Here is an 18,008-nt window from a genome sequence, read left to right as displayed (position 1 = left end):
GCAATTGTGTTCTGGCGGTTCCCTTTTTATCCAGTCGCGGTGGTCGTGTGGAGAGCCTGCAGGACCCTTTCCGGCCGTGTCGTCATCACGTCACCAGTCACCAGTCACCGGCCTTCCGAGAAGGGTCTTCCAGATTTTGACAAGATTGGCGGGAAGAGAACTTTACTTGTGCAAGTTCGGATCCGGGTTTGGTGCGGGTGGTGCTGCATAATAAAACTGGGGATCAACATGAACATGTTGCGATCGTATCGAGATTATGTGATCGCGAACTCAATCGGAGATTTTAAGTGTGAGGCACTCTGAGTCAATGCCGAAGTCAATCATGGGGAAAAGTTGTGGGATCAAATGTGTTTACTTTGGATATCTTGTAAATCGCTGAAGACTCCAAGACTCCGTGTACTCATGGTCATTCCCCGACGTTGCTAACTAGTATCGCATCGGGAGAATACATCGAAGATGCCCATCTCTTACGCATAGTTCAGATGCACTCGGTGCATATTGGATGTTCTCTTGTGCAAGTGGCAAAAGTGGTCTCGGAGGATTAGCCAGCCCTTGTCTCTGGACTTTATCAGTGGTGCCGGTCTCGGTCGGATTGGCTCCCACCAAAAAGGACAAGCCAAGCCTGCCTGGGCACCACTTTTGCACTTATCGCGTGGCCTATGATAAGTCTCTTATTCCCGATTATGGTATCAATACTCAATACTCGCTGCTGAAAGGTACAACTTCTCGACAGATGAGCACTCAAGTCCGATTGTCCGTCGAAAAGACCCCAAGTGTTCAGACTTCTTCGTAGCCTAGCCAGCCACTCGGCAGCCGTTCTTCTTTCTTATCAGTCCCGCCGCGCGACTTGGACTTGCCAGAATAAAGCACGAGCAGCGCAAGCACAGGCTCTTTGCGCTTGCAAGGGTCTTTCTTTCTTACCCCACACACCAACGCCTCCCACACAAACCCTTGCAATCTCCAACTCTCCAACTCCCGCCCTGGATGACTCTACCTATCTGCGCAGGTGACCACTTCTCTGCCTCCCTCCTCGATTTCTTGTTTCCTCTCCTCTTCTTCCTCTCTTCTAGCTAAATACCCTTGATCTTCTTACTCTGGGCCTCTCGCTCCTCGAACCTATCCGATTGTCTCGTTTGCCCATGCCCCTTTAAGGACAGCCTTCTGCCTCTCTCAGAATTCACCCTTGCTCGCGGTCCTTGCAAGGCCCTTACCCTCGACGATGGTATTACCCAGCATCGCGGCCTTCGTTAAGCCGCCTACTCTTGACGAGGCTCTTTCTGGTATTTTTGGAAGCATTAGTTTGACAGCATGGATTTGCTTACTGGTAAGTTTTAAAATTTCCTCGTTGCGATAAGTTAATTTTTGGTGGATCGGGGACGCCGCGATAGTGAATGGCGATGATTAGTGGGATGAACTCAAAATTCTCAAATCCCAAGTTGCGCGTGACAATGACGCTGACATCATACTCGAATCCGCCCTAGCTCCCACAACTCATCACCAACTACAAGGCCCAGCGAGCAGATGCTCTGTCAATGGGATTCCTGTTTATCTGGCTCCTCGGTGATGTTTCGAATTTAACCGGTGCGTTGCTAACTTTACTCAATCCGTCCCAAAATGAGCCCGCGACGGGCGAGGTCCCTTGTGTCACCTTGTGTGCCGAGTTCGGCGCACACGGCTCGAGATAGGGAAGGATGGTTCATAGAAGAGAGTCGACTAACAAACTGGCGGGGAATCCCAAACAGGCGCTCTCTTTACGAACCTAGCACCCACCGCGATCGCCCTGGCGAGTTACTTCTGCATGGCCGACCTGATCCTCATTAGCCAGGTCGCCTACTACAACGCCAAGAACGCCCGCGCTGCCCTCCGTCCCCGTGGTCGACGAGTTTCTCGAGAGGACACCATTTCGCCCGACTCCACCGAGCACTCTCCCCTCCTTGCCCGACGACGAAGCACGTCCTTGGGCCTCCCCGGGTCGTACCGCCGACACTCGACCCATCATGAGTCGAGTCTCGAGCCGCTCCGGAAAGTGGTCACCGGAGAGGATGAGACCCCCGATAGTAACCCTTGGCTCCATAATAGCATTAGCTTGCTCGCTGTCTACACCGTTGGCGCCCTAGGGTGGTTCATCTCCTACAAGGCTGGTGCCTGGGACACAGGGGCCAGCCCCGGCCAGTCGCCTGCCGTTCCTGAAGATGAGCCCACGCACCAGATTGGAAGTGTTTTGGGCTATATCAGCGCTCTGTGCTATCTCTGGTAAGTTTGCTCTTACCTGTAAGCTTCTGCGATGCCTGGAAATGAAGCTGACCTGATGTTCTAGCGCCCGAGTTCCTCAGATTATCAAGAACTACCGTGACAAGTCGTGCGAAGGTGAGACATACTGTTAAACAACTTCCGCAACATATCTTCTTCCGGAATATTCTAACCTTTATGCTTATTTAGGGCTCGCCTTGCTTTTCTTCCTGCTCTCCCTCACCGGAAACATGACGTACGGGCTCAGCCTCCTCTCTTATTCCCAGGACCCCAAGTATCTTCTCACCGCGTTACCCTGGCTCCTTGGCTCCCTTGGCACTATGGTCGAAGACTGCATTATCTTTGTTCAGTTCCGCATCTATGCGTCCTCCTGATGAGGCTCACCACAACCTCCGTTACCGGGGTCCCCCAAATTACTTTGCATTAAACTCCCTCCTCTAGGGGGTACGGCGCATATTCGCCACTGGGTAGATGGGTAGATGTTGTGTTTGCATTCTTCTGGTTCTGCATCATTTTGTTTCTGGGCGTTGGGCGACGCTTCATGGCACGCGCTGCGATCATATGTTTCCGCACCTCCGTTTCATCGAAGTCTGGCTTTTTCGGATCTTGGATTTTGGGTTTAATATAGGGGTTTGCATAACTCGCGGCAGTTCATTGACGGTTCGTTTTCTTCGGGAAGAGCTCGGATATTGCCTGTATGGTGAATGGGATACTTTACATTCAATCTTCGTTCTAGATACGACTACTGTGACCTTGGACTTTACCTGATGTGACTACCCCTGAAGGACGCAAATAACCGTTCATGGCACCATCTGAATGCGTTTAGCCATATCCTCAGGAACTGGTTTGGCCTTAGTCATGTTCATGGTCACATTTACAGACGAGCAGCAAGGCCAAAAGGATGGTTTCAACCGGTCTTCAGACACGGTCCTTTTTTTATTCTCCATGATTTCTATACCTTCACGAGGAAAAGACCAAGGAAAGAAAAGAAAAAGGTAACTAAAAACCAAATACAGCTGTTTTCCTCAGCCTGAAATTCCATTTTTGTTTCAACGCAAACGATTGAAATCCACGCCCTTTCCGATCCAGCACATAAACCTACCCCGGTCCTACAAGTACTAGATACTCAAAGCCATGATAGAGTTGACGATATCGTTATCGTTCTCCTTGAGGGCCTTGATAGCCTTGTTTCGGGAGACGTTGGCCTGGGTCATGACGAGTTCGATATCCTTGTCCTCGATGCCATCGGCGTCGACCTCCTCCTCGTCTTCCTCGTCCTTCTTGTCCTCGGCTACCTCCTTGCCCTTGCTGGACTCGCCGTGGTTGTGGCCGGTGTGGTCTTCCTGGGCGGCGGCGTGGGAGAGCTGGGCGGCGGCGGCCTGCTGAGCGGCAGCGTTAATGTCCTCAATCTTGGCGTCGCCGAAGACACTGGAATTTCCTTATGTTAGCAGACAGGTTTGCCCCCCATTATGCGAGTAAGATAGATCGGCGGCAGCGTAGATATCGCATTCCAAGTAAGAAGGGTCTTAAATCCATAGACTTGGGCAGGTCCACTTACATGTAGGTGTTGCTGTTGGGCGACTTGTAGACCTCGGGCTGGTTGATGACGAAGAGGATCTATAAAGATAGCCGCATTAGCAAACCGGTTCCTTAACTAAACCCCTCCCACGCGACAGCATCTCCTCTCCCCCGCTCATTCGAGAGCCGGCAACCACGCCAAATCTCCAAATCCTCCATTCGGAATGAAACACTCACGTTCTTGGGTCGGCGGAGAGTAACACGGGTGATACCGGGCACACGGGTCAAGTGAAGCTTCTCGATAGCCTTGCGAGCCTTCTTCTCGTTACGGGAGAGAACGAGACCGGTAGATCCGGCAGGGAGATCACCGCCGGCCTCCTCGACCTCGGACTCATCCTCGCTGACGTCGTCCTCCTGCTCCTCGACGGTGGGGTTCTTAGTGGGCTCGTCGCTAGGGAGCTCCTCGACGCGGGGGTTCGCCATGTTGGATGGTATTTAAAAGGAGGATTTTTCTGTAGAAAATTTGCAAAAATTCGTCTGGTTAGCTCGAAATTGCGCTCCTTCTCGTTTTTCCCCCGATATTCCCTTTCTGTTTGCAGCCATCAACTTCCACCCTGCCGCCCGCACCAAAAGCTCTTCGGATTTTTACGATCAATTGAACTCAGGCCGAGATGACATGGGGGCCTGCAATTGACGGTCTGCTTCCATGATTGGGCTCCCGATGCAAGGGACGCTTACCGGATACGAAGTCGGAGATATGGAGGTTGGCTTGGGAGAGAGCCGTTACGTCGTTTTCAATGGACGGGGTTAGTTTGGGGTTGAAGGTGATGGTTGAAAACTATGTTCCCAAATGCCAAAAAATCTAGGGCTTGGGTACGTACTTTCGCACTGCTTTGCCATGCAGTGAATCACCCACTTCCTGCACAGCAAAAAGAGTGGTCATTATGTAAGCACACTCTGATGAGCCAACCTCATCGTCGCGGTTGATTTCACCATTTACTACGAAGTGAGAATGCCGAAGAGGGGAGCATGAATGCGGTCAAGCAAGGGACAAACATAAAGGATCATTGGGTTTCAAAACAGGCGTTGCATACGCCGCTCACGAATTGGGAATCATCCATATACCGTAGTTGTGTTTAACCGCTTTCCTTTTTGTAACGCAGAATTTCATGACTCTTGTTTGCCGTTTTGACGCCGTTCATCTGTGATGAATATGACATACAAAGCCTTCCAAAACGGGAGTTAAACGAGAAGCAGGCAACTCCTGCGTTGCCATGCCGATGCAGTCCTGACCCATCTAAAAACCAGGCTTTGTCCTTTCATCCACTGCTTTAACGCCTCCCCCCATAATTTTGTGTGTTTTCCCCTTTATTCGCGCGCGTGGTTAAGGGAAAAGAAAAGGATATTCGATTAATTTTCTTTTCGCTGTTCCGGCAAAAAGAAAACATGTTGCAAAGTATCCGACGTTTCCCCCCCCCCTCCACCCAATCGCGTCCAAAGAGTTGGAAAAGTGTCGAGAAGTTTAAACGAAGAGAATGGAGTTTACGCCTTGGCCCTGATCTTGGCGAGCACGAGACGCTCCTCGAACCTCCTCTGCTTCTTGAGCCTCATGAGCTTGAATCGGTCGAAGTCGGTAAGGGCCTTTCGGCGCTCGATCTGCTGGCGGCGCTTGAACCAGTTGGTCTCCTTCCACTTGGCGTCAATCTGGTTCTTCTCCCAGAACTTCTGGACGGTGGGGCCGCGGGCGCCTCGGGGTAGGCCCTCGACGACGAGCTGAGAGATGAGGCACCGCGAGAGGCTCACGGCGTGGCGGGGGACTTCGGCGCCCTTGGCGGGTCCGTCGACGAGAACCTGCGATAACTTCATGTCAACCAAACATTGCTCTCTCTTTCACCAATTCTGTTTCCCCATTTCCTTGTCCAACTTTCGCACCCCATCCTCCTTCGCGGGATTCCTCTGCCAACAATTCCTTGGAAAATGAACGTACTCGCTTGTGGTCGACGATCTCGACGATGGTGGCAAGGCGGCCAGCGTAGGGGCTGTCACCCTGGAGGAGGACGACACGGCCGACCTCGACGAGGCGCCAGTTGGATTCCGTGATCGAAGCTTCACCCATTGTGACTGTGGTTTCTGTCGGGATGTTGGTGGATTAGTTAGCGGCGGAGTCGAATTAACGAAAGGGGGAAGAAGAAGAAAGAAAAACGCGGGAAAGAGAAAACGAAAAAAGAAAAGGGGAGATCGGAATTTGGAATTTTGGATGAGGGGGAAAAAACGTACCGAGACTGTGATGTTCCGAAAGATGATGTGTGGTGAAGTTGGTTGCAGTACGCCGGCGGTATCTGGACGTCGTCAGCTAGTCGTGTGTGAGTAAAAAAAATGGATTTGCCCTAACACCAGTCAATGGCTTTGGAGGGGCTGTATTTCCGACACGTGACTGGTTGATTTCTGTGGCAAGCCGCAATGGCGCTTGATGTCGTTGCGGTGATGAGGATTATGTCAGCAATTTCAGTTCCCAAACAAAATCTTGCAATAAATTTCGCTGGTGGAAATTTCTAGTGCCTCCAGCTTCTTCCTCACTGTTTATCTGCAGAACAGACTGAGCTCTGCCAATTCAACTCGACGCGGGAGTCTGGCCCGCCGAGGCCATGACTCCCGACTGCTCTTGAGGTTAGTATTATCTACTTCTTTTCCCCGACTCTTTCGACTTCCTGATGAGGTAATTTGCGATTGATTTTGCTTGGTGGCGCTCTCGCCGGAGCTGCTATACCCTGCGAATATCTGATATTATGTTCTTACATATTCTGATTGTCGAGATTGCATCCGCTTTTGTATCTGCGAAGCATCTTCACTCGAGCTTGCTAACATACAATTGTCAGGTTATCGAGAGGCTTAACTAAGGTGTTGGTTTACGAGCCCGGAACATCGATTATGAATCTCCCTGGCCTGGGAACTGTTTGATCTGAAAAGAGACGGGTGACTAGTTACCACCGTCGCGGATTAACTGAAGCCTACTAGATGGCCATTAATTTCATCGCCTGAGCCGTGGAAACTGGACCTGGGTATTAAGTCATACCCGACGTCCTCACAACCTGATGGCTGGCTCGAGAAGTTTCTCTTCGCCAGGCGAGAGGGATCAAGCTTTGTGGCTGATCGGCAGTGGGTGGATCCTAATTGTTGGACAGGATAATAGACTAGAGGACAATATACTATCGTATTGCTAGTTGAATAGCTGGTGGACGTAGACATCCCCAGAACATCACTACCCCAGAATGATAGGAATCTCTCAACAGGGACCGTTTCAAGCTTCTTAAGCTCTTAGTGCCGACGTTAACGTGGTATCAAATGACACCAACCGACGGCAACTAAGGCCTCACACGGAGCCGACGTCGAGTAAGTCCCATTGCCGACCGTAGACTTCAGTGTCCAATTTATTCATGCTCTTGCTCCTTCATGTTAGCATCCCGCTTCATTCCAGGAGCTTCATCAATTGATCTGTGCTGTCTGCTGAGTGGGGTATCTTACTCATCCATCATTGTGACGAAACCCCACGTGGTTGGCTGTCGCGACCTCACCTGAGATCATTGCTATTAGCCAAGCTTCTTGCACATCAAGAAATCCTCCCTTCAGACCCGGGAGCTCCAATACACCAACCAAACACCCTAAAGAGCTTCAACTCACCTCCTGCCAATATGTTCCGATTCGTAAGCCTCACACTTCCCAGACGCAAGAGAAAAAGCCCCAGCTCGACCCTAAAGCTAACCACAAGCTCCACTCTTTCCCTGTCCCCCATGAATTAGCACAAGACCCTCGACATTGTCACCCTCTTCCACAAGGCCAACTCCCCGGCCTCCACCCGGATCGTCAACCTCCTCAAGACGGCCTCGGCCAACGCCAGCCAAGCCGCCAACGAGGCGACGAACTCGACTCCCGCCAAGGCCCGTGAGCCATTCGAGCTCAACATCACCGAGGAGCCGCCGACTGAGGACCAGGTGAAGACTATCCTGGAATACATTGGCCCTGCGGAAATTCCTCATGTCGTTAAGGGCGCGAATAATGTTACGGAGGCGTTGAAGAGGTTTAAGCAGGATAGGAACAGCTTCCAGAGGCCGTTGGTGAGTGATTTCACATGGGAGCTCCGCTCTGCGTAGAGATAGAGAGAGACGTATGCATGGAATGGTTCGCTAATGAGAGATTTTTCAGGTTGTTGATTGGAATAATGGAAAGGCTGTTGTGGGAGAGAATGAGTCCGAGATTCTCAAGATGCTCGAGTCGGTCAAGAGGTGATAGGATTTGAGGGATTGCTATGCTTTGTCCTTTTTACTATGTTACGCTTGTATTTGATTTGTACATCACCACTCTTGATGAGAAAATACGCAATAGAGACCTATCCTGGTGATATAGAGGGTTAGGCTGGGATCGGGAAAGGGACAAAGGAAATCGGATCCAAATATACCGGCAGTTTCGACACATTTACCTCGACCCCTACCGCTGTTTTGCCCTTCAAGTGAACTACAAGTGAATGAGGTGCTCTGGATACAAGGGTGGAGGTGATATGGTTATTGAGGTTCTAGGCCCCCTAACTTGCTTCTACGTCACCCGTTGAAACCTTTAGCTTTGGAGGGAAGAAGCATGTGGGAGCTGACTGTCAAGAGAGTGGATGGATTATAGTCATGCACGAAGCAGCCCTGATCCAGGCTTCAGTATCCAGAGGTGCATGATGATCAGGCCAAGAAAAACGAATTGCTTCCCAGTGCTACGTGTTAATGGGCATATATCACTATCATTGAGAGCACATGGTTCGCCCCCCGTCTTCACCACAACGTGGTTAACATTTCTATGGGTATGTGTCTAAGAAACAGTAACTTTTAATAACCAGAGTACGCCATGCTGATGCAAACCAAACGAAGACCACAGCCTCGTATCCTTTGATCCTTGGCCCGACAAGAAAACAGCTGTAACCACTAATCTCTCCATCGTCCACCGCAAGTCATACACTAGAGGAAACGTCAGTAAACGTTGAAGAGCATAAAGGCACATCGAACAACCCACCTTGTAGAACGTCGTCATAGGCTCATCAGCACTCCTGATCTGCACCTGGAAGAAAGCCGCTTCATTCCCTTCACAGCCCTCCTTCGGACACTGCACCGTAGCCTTGGCTGCATTGGACCAATCAGTAGGACCAATCTCGTCCTCCCTAGCCTTGCGCTCAAAGTAGGTACGCGAGTACAGAGGATGCGTGATGGGGTAGATGTAAGGACAAGCCCGGCACTCCAAACGGTTGTGACCGGATCTGGTTCCGACGGTCAAGAGCGACCCGTCGTAGGGGCAGACTGGATGGATGAGAGCACGGTCAGTCAGCTTCGCGTGTTGAGCTTAGTGGAACGAAAGTGGGACAGGGATATGTGATTAGATGGGGGCATGTTGGGGTGATGCGAGTCGGGCTATCGGATGTTGGGGGTGGGGCCTCACAGGTAAGCATGGTTTGGGGGGACGCAACAGCTGGGAAGGGGTATTCCGATGGGCGTGTCTTGTAAGGGGGGAAATAGTTTCAATATTAGAGGGTAAAACGTGCTTTTCAGGGACAAGCCGGCTCAAAGGATTACGACGGGATAGTATCCTCGGGTATTGGGGGATGTGGGAGAGTCCATGGCACGGAACTGGAGAGAATTATAGGTGGGGAGCGCCTCCCGAAATTTTTCCTGGGCGCAAGTTCCCGGTAACCTAAGGCGCCGCGTCGTTCACTTGTTGGTTCCAGGTTTTAGTGCGAGCCGCCACGCTCCCACAGCGACAACCGCCGTGGATGCCGTTGGGGGCCTTTGCGGGCAAGAACGGAGCTGGCGGGATTCTCTCGGTTTTAAAATCTTGGAAGCCCCACCAAAATCAGGGAGCCAGTTCGGCAAGAACGGTACTGTGGAAGAAGGGAGGAAGGGGGCTTTACGGCACCTTGTTGGACGGAGGGTCTGCGCGATTTTAAGACTGGGGGAGCAAAAATTTTTTCACTTTAAACAAAGAAAATAGTATAAGTGGTTTTTGATCTTTTATTAGATATTCGGGTCTATTTCCTCCTTTTTCCGACTCTTGGATTCCTTCTCCTGGTCCCTGTGCTCGATTCAATTGTTATCAATCTCTCCCTACAATTTGACATTGACATCATTCCCTTCGGCAACAAATTTGTTGGTTGTCCGAAAAACATTGAGGTCCCGCTTACGTAAACTCGGAAGGAGCTCCGAGTTTGTTTCCGAAGGTCTCGAGCTTGGTCCAGCAAGCTTCCATTGGCCTCTGCTTTTTTTCCCATCTTACCCTGGGAGCTTTGTCTCGTTCGATTTTCCCTCGCTTTTGAACAAGTTTGTTGGTCAATCCCCCAATTCCCAAGTCACAAGCGAAAACGTGATACTGCCGACCGAGGCAACCCGCTGTAAACCACGCCACACTGCTCTAACAATTGAACCAGATTCAAGGCCAATTGTCGTGACTAAGACAAACCACCGAGGCCCCCTTTGACACTTGACAACAGAAGCCGCCGATTCGCCCTGCCGAAGCTTACCCACAAAATGCGACCTAGTGTACGACTTCCCCAAGTTCTCCTCGCCGCTGCGCGGGGAAACACACTTCTCCCGAGGTGCACTCTATCCACCACCGCGAGGATATCGACGAGACTCCCTACGACGTATAAACCTACCTACCGAAGCCTGCACACTACGACATTGAAGATGGCCGCTACCAGAACCGAGACCGACGCCTTTGGCGAGATTCAGGTCCCCGCGGACAAGTACTGGGGTGCTCAGACCGAGAGGTCCCTCGAGAACTTCCGTATTAACCAGCCCCAGGACCGGATGCCTTTCCCTATAATCAGGGCTTTCGGTATCCTTAAGGGAGCTGCTGCTGCCGTCAATGTGCGATTTGGGCTGGGTATGTGAAACCAAAGCTTCATTCTGTCAATTTACAGCCAGCCCCAAGGAGGGGTTCCCCTTTCCAAAAAAGCGGAGCTCCCTTAGCGGGCGACGTCATTTTGTAGATCATGTACCCATGAGCTTGCTAACATCAACTACCTAGACCCCAAGATTGCTCAGGCCATCCAGCAGGCCGCCGCTGAGGTTGCCGAAGGCAAGCTCAACGACCACTTCCCCCTTGTCGTCTGGCAGACTGGTTCTGGTACCCAGTCCAACATGAACGCCAACGAGGTCATTTCCAACCGTGCCATTGAGATCCTCGGCGGCCAGATGGGCAGCAAGAAGCCCGTCCACCCCAACGACCACGTCAACCGAAGCGCCTCCTCCAACGATACCTTCCCCACCGTCATGCACATTGCCGGTGTCCTCGAGCTCGAGGGCGACCTCATCCCCGCCCTCAAGAGCCTCCGCGACGCTCTCCAGAAGAAGGTTGACGAATTCGAGGCCAAGAACATAATCAAGATCGGCCGCACTCACCTTCAGGACGCCACCCCTTTGACTCTCGCCCAGGAGTTCTCCGGCTACGTCGCCCAGCTCGACTCTAGCATCAAGCGCGTCGAGTCCTCCCTCCCCGACCTCAGGCTCCTCGCCCAGGGTGGTACCGCCGTCGGCACCGGCATCAACACCTTCGAGGGCTTCGCCGAGGCCATCGCTGAAGAGGTGTCCAAGATGACCGGCACCGAGTTCAAGACGGCCCCCAACAAGTTCGAGGTCCTAGCCGCTCACGACGCTATCGTCCAGGCCCACGGCAGCCTCAACACCCTCGCCGCCGTGCTCACCAAGATTGCTCAGGACATCCGATACCTCGGTAGCGGACCCCGTTGCGGTCTCGGCGAGCTCGTCCTCCCCGAGAACGAGCCCGGCAGCAGCATCATGCCTGGCAAGGTCAACCCCACTCAGTGCGAGGCCTTGACCATGGTGTGCGCCCAGGTCATGGGCAACAACGTTGCGACTAGCATTGGCGGCATGAACGGCCAGTTCGAGCTCAACGTTTACAAGCCCCTGATGATCAGGAACTTGCTCCACAGCATTAGGATCCTCTCGGATGGCATGCGCTCGTTCGAGAAGAACCTTGTTGTTGGTCTCCAGGCTAACGAGGAGAAGATTGCCAGCATCATGAAGGAATCGTGAGTCCCCTCATAATTCGCCCTGTACAAACTATTGTCAGCCATCCTTGCTAACCGCATTGTTCTAGTCTCATGCTCGTCACCTGCCTTAACCCCAAGATCGGCTACGACATGGCCTCCAAGGTTGCCAAGAACGCTCACAAGAAGGGTCTCACCCTCAAGCAGAGCGCTCTCGAGCTCAACGCCCTCACCGAGGAGGAGTTCGATACCCTTGTCCGACCCGAACTCATGATCGGCCCTAAGCCCTACAAGATTTAGATGAAATACTCTAACCTTGTTCTTGATGCTCGGTCAGAGTATCTGTAACTTCACCTTTTTTTGCATATTATATTATTTCTATTCTGTTCAAAGCGGCATTTTTAGGGGTAAGAGGCGTCGGCATGGTGGTGTTACAAAAAAAACGATCTGTTATGTATATAGAGTATTCGAGATACCACTGATGTCGAGCCCTGAATAAATCTAGTTCTGGCTTTACTTGTCTGGGCTGGCGATCAACTTGTGTGATGTGCGTGGTGCAGTAAGTGCAACTTGAGCTCTTGGGCCGTGCCTCCCGCGGGGAGGCCTGGGCGTATTCGAAGCGGTTAGACAGGCATCATCAGTCATTTGCTATACCTCATGGCTAGAAGGAAGTTTGAGATCAAATGCCTCGGTAGTGTGCTAGGGGTTCCAGGCGGGATCCATCACTAGAGGATGTGCCTCTTCGCTCGTATGTGGTCGGATGGATGGCCAAAAGCTGCATCAGCTGTAGCACCAGCATGCCTCGGTCAACATCGGGTTCCCGGCCATGGGAGGGTTTCGCTACACGTGGGTCGAGACGTGCTGGTAACGCTTCCCTCGCCTGGTTCAATACAGCTTTCGCTTGGTGTTCGCGCTTAGCCTCCAATGGCGGGGTGACTTACGCAAGAAGTAACCGCTAGAATAGCCGCGCCTGCGATCAAAAGTGTCGGTGCCAAATACGACGGTCCTCGGTATGCTGCATCTTATTCGGTTTCCCTTAATTAGCGGCCCCCTCCCCCCCTCCCCCTTCCTCACGCATATCCCAATGATATCTTTTCCTGCCCGGAGACCCCTCCGTTCATGGGCCAGCCTAAGGATTCCATCTTCGGCCTGGCAGTCTCGGCAAGGACATCTTTTCGATGTACATACACTCTCGGCTCTGATATAGGACCACCTCGAAGATGCCTTCTTGTTGCCGGCAGCTGGTTCCAGCTATTTAAGCACCTCTACTCCGTATCATAACCCTTTCCTTCTCTTGGACTGTTAGATGGATGAAGAAGTGTGGAGGGATAGACGCTTGTTGAAAGTTAGCTGTCCATGATTCCCATTTTTCTTCACTTTTCTCTTTTGGATTTATAGAGAGTCTTTAAGCTATCCGTCCAAAGTTGTGTCCAGCATTTCATCTTATATCTCCTCAAGGGAAGGAACCCTCCCCATCCCTCCTTCCCTTATCCTCTCCCCTCAAAATGGACCCCAACATAACTTTATATATGAGGGTACAGCGCAAACCTACCAGCCGAGTTGTTCAAGCGAGCCTGCACTCGTGATGGTCTGGCGGGCCAAGACCAGCGACTCACAAGGCTAGAAAACGACCCCGGATCGTTTTCATAGGCAAAGGGTTCGATCCTGGAGCTGAACTTTTTTGCCATCTTTTTTTTTTTTTTTTTTCTACTACTTTTCATTCCGCTTCACAGGAGACCCTGGACTATTTTGGAATTTACTCGTCCTTGCTATATTCATATTTTTTTTCCTTTATATTTTCTTTTGCTAAATATTTACAGGGGAACATGGAGGAACATGCAGTCGGCCGCCGGGAATGTATTTCGCAGTGTACCTTTGTACTCCGGCTTCAACGTTCCCATTGTTCTAAATCGGGACGCGCCCAGGATCCCCAAGCTCAACTGTCAACTCGTACCTCTCAGTATGGCCTGGTACTCTCCACTCTCGTCGTAGCGCTGACTTGTTAGCCAGGGGGCTGAGCCAGTCAGGGACGAATACGAAGACACAGGGGCCAAAACAGGGCAGGGTCGATTCCAGCTCCTGCCCCTCCCTCCTCTTCCAGCCCATCAATTGAGCCCAGTCCATTGATCAATGCTGTGCTGCTAACTACCCCTCCTCTCCATCTTCCCGCAGCACTCAGCCCAGCAGCTCCTCCGAAACCCCTTTTCTCCAAGAAGAGGCTGAACTCTAATTTTTTTTTTTCTATTCTCGCCCAACCAGCCCAAAGGCAAAATAAACCCGTCTGCCGAGCCCAATTATCCCAATCCCCCACTCTCCAGTCCCCCTTTTCGACATCCAAAGACCAACGTGAAAATGACCGACCAAGGCCTCTTCTCCAACGACCTCATCTCTCCTGAGGTTGCGGCCTCCCTCCCCGAAGGCTATTCCGTCCGCGCCCTCCGTCGCTCCGACTACGATGTGGGATTCCTCGACTGCTTACGCGTGCTGACGACGGTGGGCGATGTGTCGCGCGAGGCCTTCGACGAGCGGTATGAGTGGATGGCGGGTCAGGATGGGTACTATATTCTTGTGGTAGAGGATACAGCGAGGAAGACCGTTGTTGGTACGGGGGCTTTGATTGTTGAGAAGAAGTTGTACGTTTATCATTTTCTTTCCCTTTTTCACTATTTTTTCTCTTTTTTTTATATATATATATATATAAAAAAAGACCGCTTATGAAACATGTCTGCTAACTTTGATCTCTTTATAGCATCCACAGCTTGGGCCAGGTCGGCCACATCGAAGACATCGCCGTCGCCAAGGACCAGCAAGGCAAGAAGCTCGGCCTACGAATCATCCAGGCCCTCGACTACGTCGCCGAGAAGGTGGGCTGCTATAAGAGCATTCTTGACTGCAGCGAGGCGAACGAGGGCTTTTATATCAAGTGCGGTTTTAAGAGGGCCGGCCTGCAGATGGCGCATTACTACGAGGGATCCAAGAGTAAATCTTCGTGATTCTTTTTATTTTTCCTTCTCTCCTCTTTTTACACCCCGGAACTTCCTTGTTTTGACGGCCAGTGGCCTTCTGATACCCTCTTGTGAGACTCCCGCTGCTCGCGTAATTCCCTTATGGAGGGAATAGAGCGCGGATTTTCGCGGCATAAAGGGGGAGGTGGTTCGGGGCATGACGGTTCTGGCTTGTTTTCGGGAATATTTTTAGCCATTATGGGACTAATTCTTGTTGTTGGTGTTTTCGCGTTAGATGGAAAGTTATGAACGTATAGAAGCCCGAGGGTAGAGGGTTTGGCGAAAGGTGAAGATGTATGTGTCTTCCTGTTCCTCCATGCTTTGTCGTCACCGTTTCGTGGGAGCGGATTTACAGATATAGATACCGAGGCGCTTTTTATAGAATTACATGCCCAGGAAGTCAGCCCGAAGCTTATCCTACCCAGAATACCCTGGAGAAAGATTTGATTTCTTTCCCTGGGGAAGACCTTTCGGGAATCCCCTCTCTCCCAGACAATGTCCGAAAATCTGGTCACAAGCATCGAGATTGATTCAAGTGTCATCCCGCAAGACATCAGCATTACTTCTTCGGGGCGGAGACAGTCTTGGATACTTCCCATTGGCTCGGACAAGATGACAGTCTTCTGCAGAAACTGGTTGGCGAATTTTTACGAAGAACGTCGGCCATCTCGTCTATTTTTCTTTTTGTCGGAGAACCGAGCTGACGGCCTTGGCGGAGGTCGGGGGAGCTATTTGATGTTGTGTCACCCCGAGTCAGGATCCCTTTGCGTCCTCTGACTTCCACGAATTATTCTGTCTGGCTGGCGAACGAGGGTCAGACCAGCCAGCCACCCTGAAGCAAGCGAACATGAAATAATAACGTAGTCGTGGACTGTTCTTGGCTCATCGTACTCTGATCATCAATAGAACACACAATGGAAGTGAAGATAACTAGAGCTATTGATCACTCCCTTGCGTTCCCCCCCTTCTCTCGTGAATGACATCCCGGATATCCCCAACGCCCTATTTACAATAATTCCAGTTCCACCGCCCCGGAATTTCAATATTCCCAAGACTGCTTTCTCTTTCGTTTCTTGGCGTTTATTACTGGACTTCGTTAATTCTCGTATTTTAGAGGATTTCCCCGTTTCTCTGTCCTCGTCTTGCGGCTCGTAGTTTCATCTCGGTACTACCTCCTCTCAACCCGATACGGTCATATTTTGCTTTTTAAGAGGACTATTAGGTCTTTATAACTCTGCCCTCGTCCCAATATGTTGCAGGACTTACATGTTGCGTTTACGCGCGTGAGGATCGCTTCGCTGCAGTCTTAGTCCGTCCTTCTTCCTTCCCTTTACTCCCTCGAGTCTTCTATAACTCCAAGCTGACCATCGTTCATAGCGTCCTACTCAACGCAGAAGACAAGAAGCGGGCCAGGCTTGTCAGGAAGCAGACGCAGGTTACTCCCGTCACGACTAACACAGGACGTCGCCTGTTTGCAAAACACCGGGCCGTACGCGTGGCCAACCTCAATCATTACTGACAGAGAATTTTTTTTTTTTTCCTTTGGTGGGATATTCTCTCTCGTTCCTCTTCTTCTTTTCTTTCCCTTTTGCCCTTTCTTTTTTTCCCTTTTACTTGTTAGCCATGAAAGTCTTGGAGTCCAAGATGTTGGGGCCAGTGGAGCCCAGGGTGTGGCTTATGGGGACGAACGCATTTGAGCGGACGATGGAGCATCATTCTGGGATGAAGGCGCTTTGGGAGACGAAGTGGAAGCTGCCGGTATGTCTACGCCCTTGATCCCGGGTTGAGGAGTTGAAGGGAGAGTATTTTGTGTGCTGAAGACTTGCAGTGCACCAAGAGTGTGTATCCATTCCACGACGGCCAATTTGAAGACTTTGAACCCATCTTCCAATACTTGATCAAGGCAAGTTCATTCCCTCCCCCAATTTCTAACCCCAGGACCTCTAACACATTTCTCCAGTACAACATCAACGACGGCACCTCCCCCTCGTACACCCAAGCTTTCTTCCCCACCGCAGCCTCCCTAACCACCAAGGGCGACGAAGCCCTCTCTTCGGGAGACACCGCCACCGCAAGCGCCCTCTACCTCCGCGCCGCCAGCGTCCTCCGCATCGCGCGCTTCCCCTACATCACTTCCTTCCCCACCATAAACTGCCCCATAAAATGGCGCGCCTGGGAGCAGCAAAAGCTCGTATACATGAAAGCAGCCGCCCTCTGGCCCAACCCCGTCGAAGACATTTCCATCCCGCACAAATACGCCTCCGGGCTCGACCGTCCAACCATCCCCGTCTACGTCCGGGCCCCCTCGACGACGAACCCCTGCCCCGTCGTGATACTCATGACGGGGCTGGACGGGTACAGGCCCGACAACACGGTACGGTGCGACGAGTTCCTCGCGCGGGGGTGGGCTAGCGTCGTCGTGGAGATTCCGGGAACGGCGGATTGTCCGGCCGATTCGGCGGATCCGATGAGTCCAGAGAGGCTGTGGGATAGCGTGCTGGCGTGGATGGAGGAGGATGGGAGGTTTGATATGGGGAGGGTCATGGTTTGGGGATTGAGTTCGGGGGGTTACTATGCGGTGAGGATCGCGCATACGCATAGGGAGAGGCTGGTTGGGTGTGTTGCGCAGGGGGCGGGGTGTCATTATTTTTTTGATGAGGCGTGGTTGGAGAGGGTTGATGGGCATGAGTATCCATTTAAGTGAGTTTCGTTTCCTTTTCTACGTTTTGGCTTTTCTTTCGTGGTTGGAGAATAAATCCTTTCTTCTGAAGGATCATGGGCTAATCGGGTTGATATAGACTTACACCGGCCATGGCGATGAAGCATGGGTATGATTCGGTGGAGGAGTACAAAAAAGGCGTGCAGAAGAAGTTTTCCCTTCTTGAGACGGGCATCATTCAGAAGCCATCGACAAGGCTACTGCTCATCAATGTGAGAGACTAGCCCTAGCCCGCCTTCCCCTTCTTCATATTTATCGAAGTCGCCATCACTAACGAAAAGGGGATAGGGCACGCTAGACGGCCTCATGCCGATTGAGGACTCGATGATGTTGTTCGAGTACGGGTCGCCAAAGGAGGCGAGGTTCTTCAGCGGAGCATTGCACATGGGCTATCCCATGGCCAACTCCTCCGTGTACCCCTGGATGGAGAGCGTCATGGATGGAGCCAAGAGGACTGCTTGAGTTAATGGAAGATTGAAGG

The 18,008-nt window shown here is 51.6% G+C and overlaps 8 protein-coding genes across 8 annotated transcripts; 5 read left to right on the top strand and 3 right to left on the bottom strand.

Moving 5' to 3' along the window:
* Window positions 1-1,219: 1,219 nt before the first annotated feature.
* SAPIO_CDS5123 (uncharacterized protein) lies at window positions 1,220-2,624 on the top strand (the record flags this gene model as incomplete). Its single annotated transcript, XM_016787514.1, has 5 exons — window positions 1,220-1,324; window positions 1,482-1,581; window positions 1,743-2,253; window positions 2,318-2,367; window positions 2,440-2,624. 5 exons carry the CDS (start codon window positions 1,220-1,222, stop codon window positions 2,622-2,624), a joined length of 951 nt encoding a protein of 316 aa, XP_016642845.1.
* A 744-nt stretch (window positions 2,625-3,368) lies between these two features.
* SAPIO_CDS5122 (uncharacterized protein) lies at window positions 3,369-4,251 on the bottom strand (the record flags this gene model as incomplete). Its single annotated transcript, XM_016787513.1, has 3 exons — window positions 3,369-3,678; window positions 3,809-3,867; window positions 4,006-4,251. 3 exons carry the CDS (start codon window positions 4,249-4,251, stop codon window positions 3,369-3,371), a joined length of 615 nt encoding a protein of 204 aa, XP_016642844.1.
* A 1,059-nt stretch (window positions 4,252-5,310) lies between these two features.
* Window positions 5,311-5,884, bottom strand: SAPIO_CDS5121 (uncharacterized protein; the record flags this gene model as incomplete). Its single annotated transcript, XM_016787512.1, has 2 exons — window positions 5,311-5,619; window positions 5,756-5,884. The coding sequence occupies 2 exons, from the start codon at window positions 5,882-5,884 to the stop codon at window positions 5,311-5,313; spliced, it is 438 nt and encodes a 145-aa protein (XP_016642843.1).
* A 1,573-nt stretch (window positions 5,885-7,457) lies between these two features.
* On the top strand, window positions 7,458-8,052 carry SAPIO_CDS5120 (uncharacterized protein; the record flags this gene model as incomplete). The annotated part of the gene is made up of 3 exons (XM_016787511.1): window positions 7,458-7,469; window positions 7,566-7,880; window positions 7,969-8,052. The coding sequence occupies 3 exons, from the start codon at window positions 7,458-7,460 to the stop codon at window positions 8,050-8,052; spliced, it is 411 nt and encodes a 136-aa protein (XP_016642842.1).
* Window positions 8,053-8,729: 677 nt separating this feature from the next.
* Window positions 8,730-9,247, bottom strand: SAPIO_CDS5119 (uncharacterized protein; the record flags this gene model as incomplete). Its single annotated transcript, XM_016787510.1, has 3 exons — window positions 8,730-8,762; window positions 8,818-9,098; window positions 9,238-9,247. The coding sequence occupies 3 exons, from the start codon at window positions 9,245-9,247 to the stop codon at window positions 8,730-8,732; spliced, it is 324 nt and encodes a 107-aa protein (XP_016642841.1).
* Window positions 9,248-10,478: 1,231 nt separating this feature from the next.
* Window positions 10,479-12,103, top strand: SAPIO_CDS5118 (Fumarate hydratase, mitochondrial; the record flags this gene model as incomplete). Its single annotated transcript, XM_016787509.1, has 3 exons — window positions 10,479-10,677; window positions 10,822-11,845; window positions 11,914-12,103. The coding sequence occupies 3 exons, from the start codon at window positions 10,479-10,481 to the stop codon at window positions 12,101-12,103; spliced, it is 1,413 nt and encodes a 470-aa protein (XP_016642840.1).
* Window positions 12,104-14,155: 2,052 nt separating this feature from the next.
* Window positions 14,156-14,796, top strand: SAPIO_CDS5117 (Acetyltransferase; the record flags this gene model as incomplete). Its single annotated transcript, XM_016787508.1, has 2 exons — window positions 14,156-14,436; window positions 14,553-14,796. The coding sequence occupies 2 exons, from the start codon at window positions 14,156-14,158 to the stop codon at window positions 14,794-14,796; spliced, it is 525 nt and encodes a 174-aa protein (XP_016642839.1).
* Window positions 14,797-16,452: 1,656 nt separating this feature from the next.
* On the top strand, window positions 16,453-17,989 carry SAPIO_CDS5116 (uncharacterized protein; the record flags this gene model as incomplete). The annotated part of the gene is made up of 4 exons (XM_016787507.1): window positions 16,453-16,566; window positions 16,769-17,508; window positions 17,607-17,739; window positions 17,816-17,989. The coding sequence occupies 4 exons, from the start codon at window positions 16,453-16,455 to the stop codon at window positions 17,987-17,989; spliced, it is 1,161 nt and encodes a 386-aa protein (XP_016642838.1).
* Between the last annotated feature and the right edge of the window lie 19 nt (window positions 17,990-18,008).

Source organism: Scedosporium apiospermum, assembly GCF_000732125.1.
Source record: "Scedosporium apiospermum strain IHEM 14462 chromosome Unknown SEQ_SAPIO_0097, whole genome shotgun sequence".
NCBI lineage: Eukaryota > Fungi > Ascomycota > Sordariomycetes > Microascales > Microascaceae > Scedosporium > Scedosporium apiospermum.
Note: the sequence above shows the minus strand (reverse complement) of the source record. Positions and strands in the feature narration are given on the sequence as shown.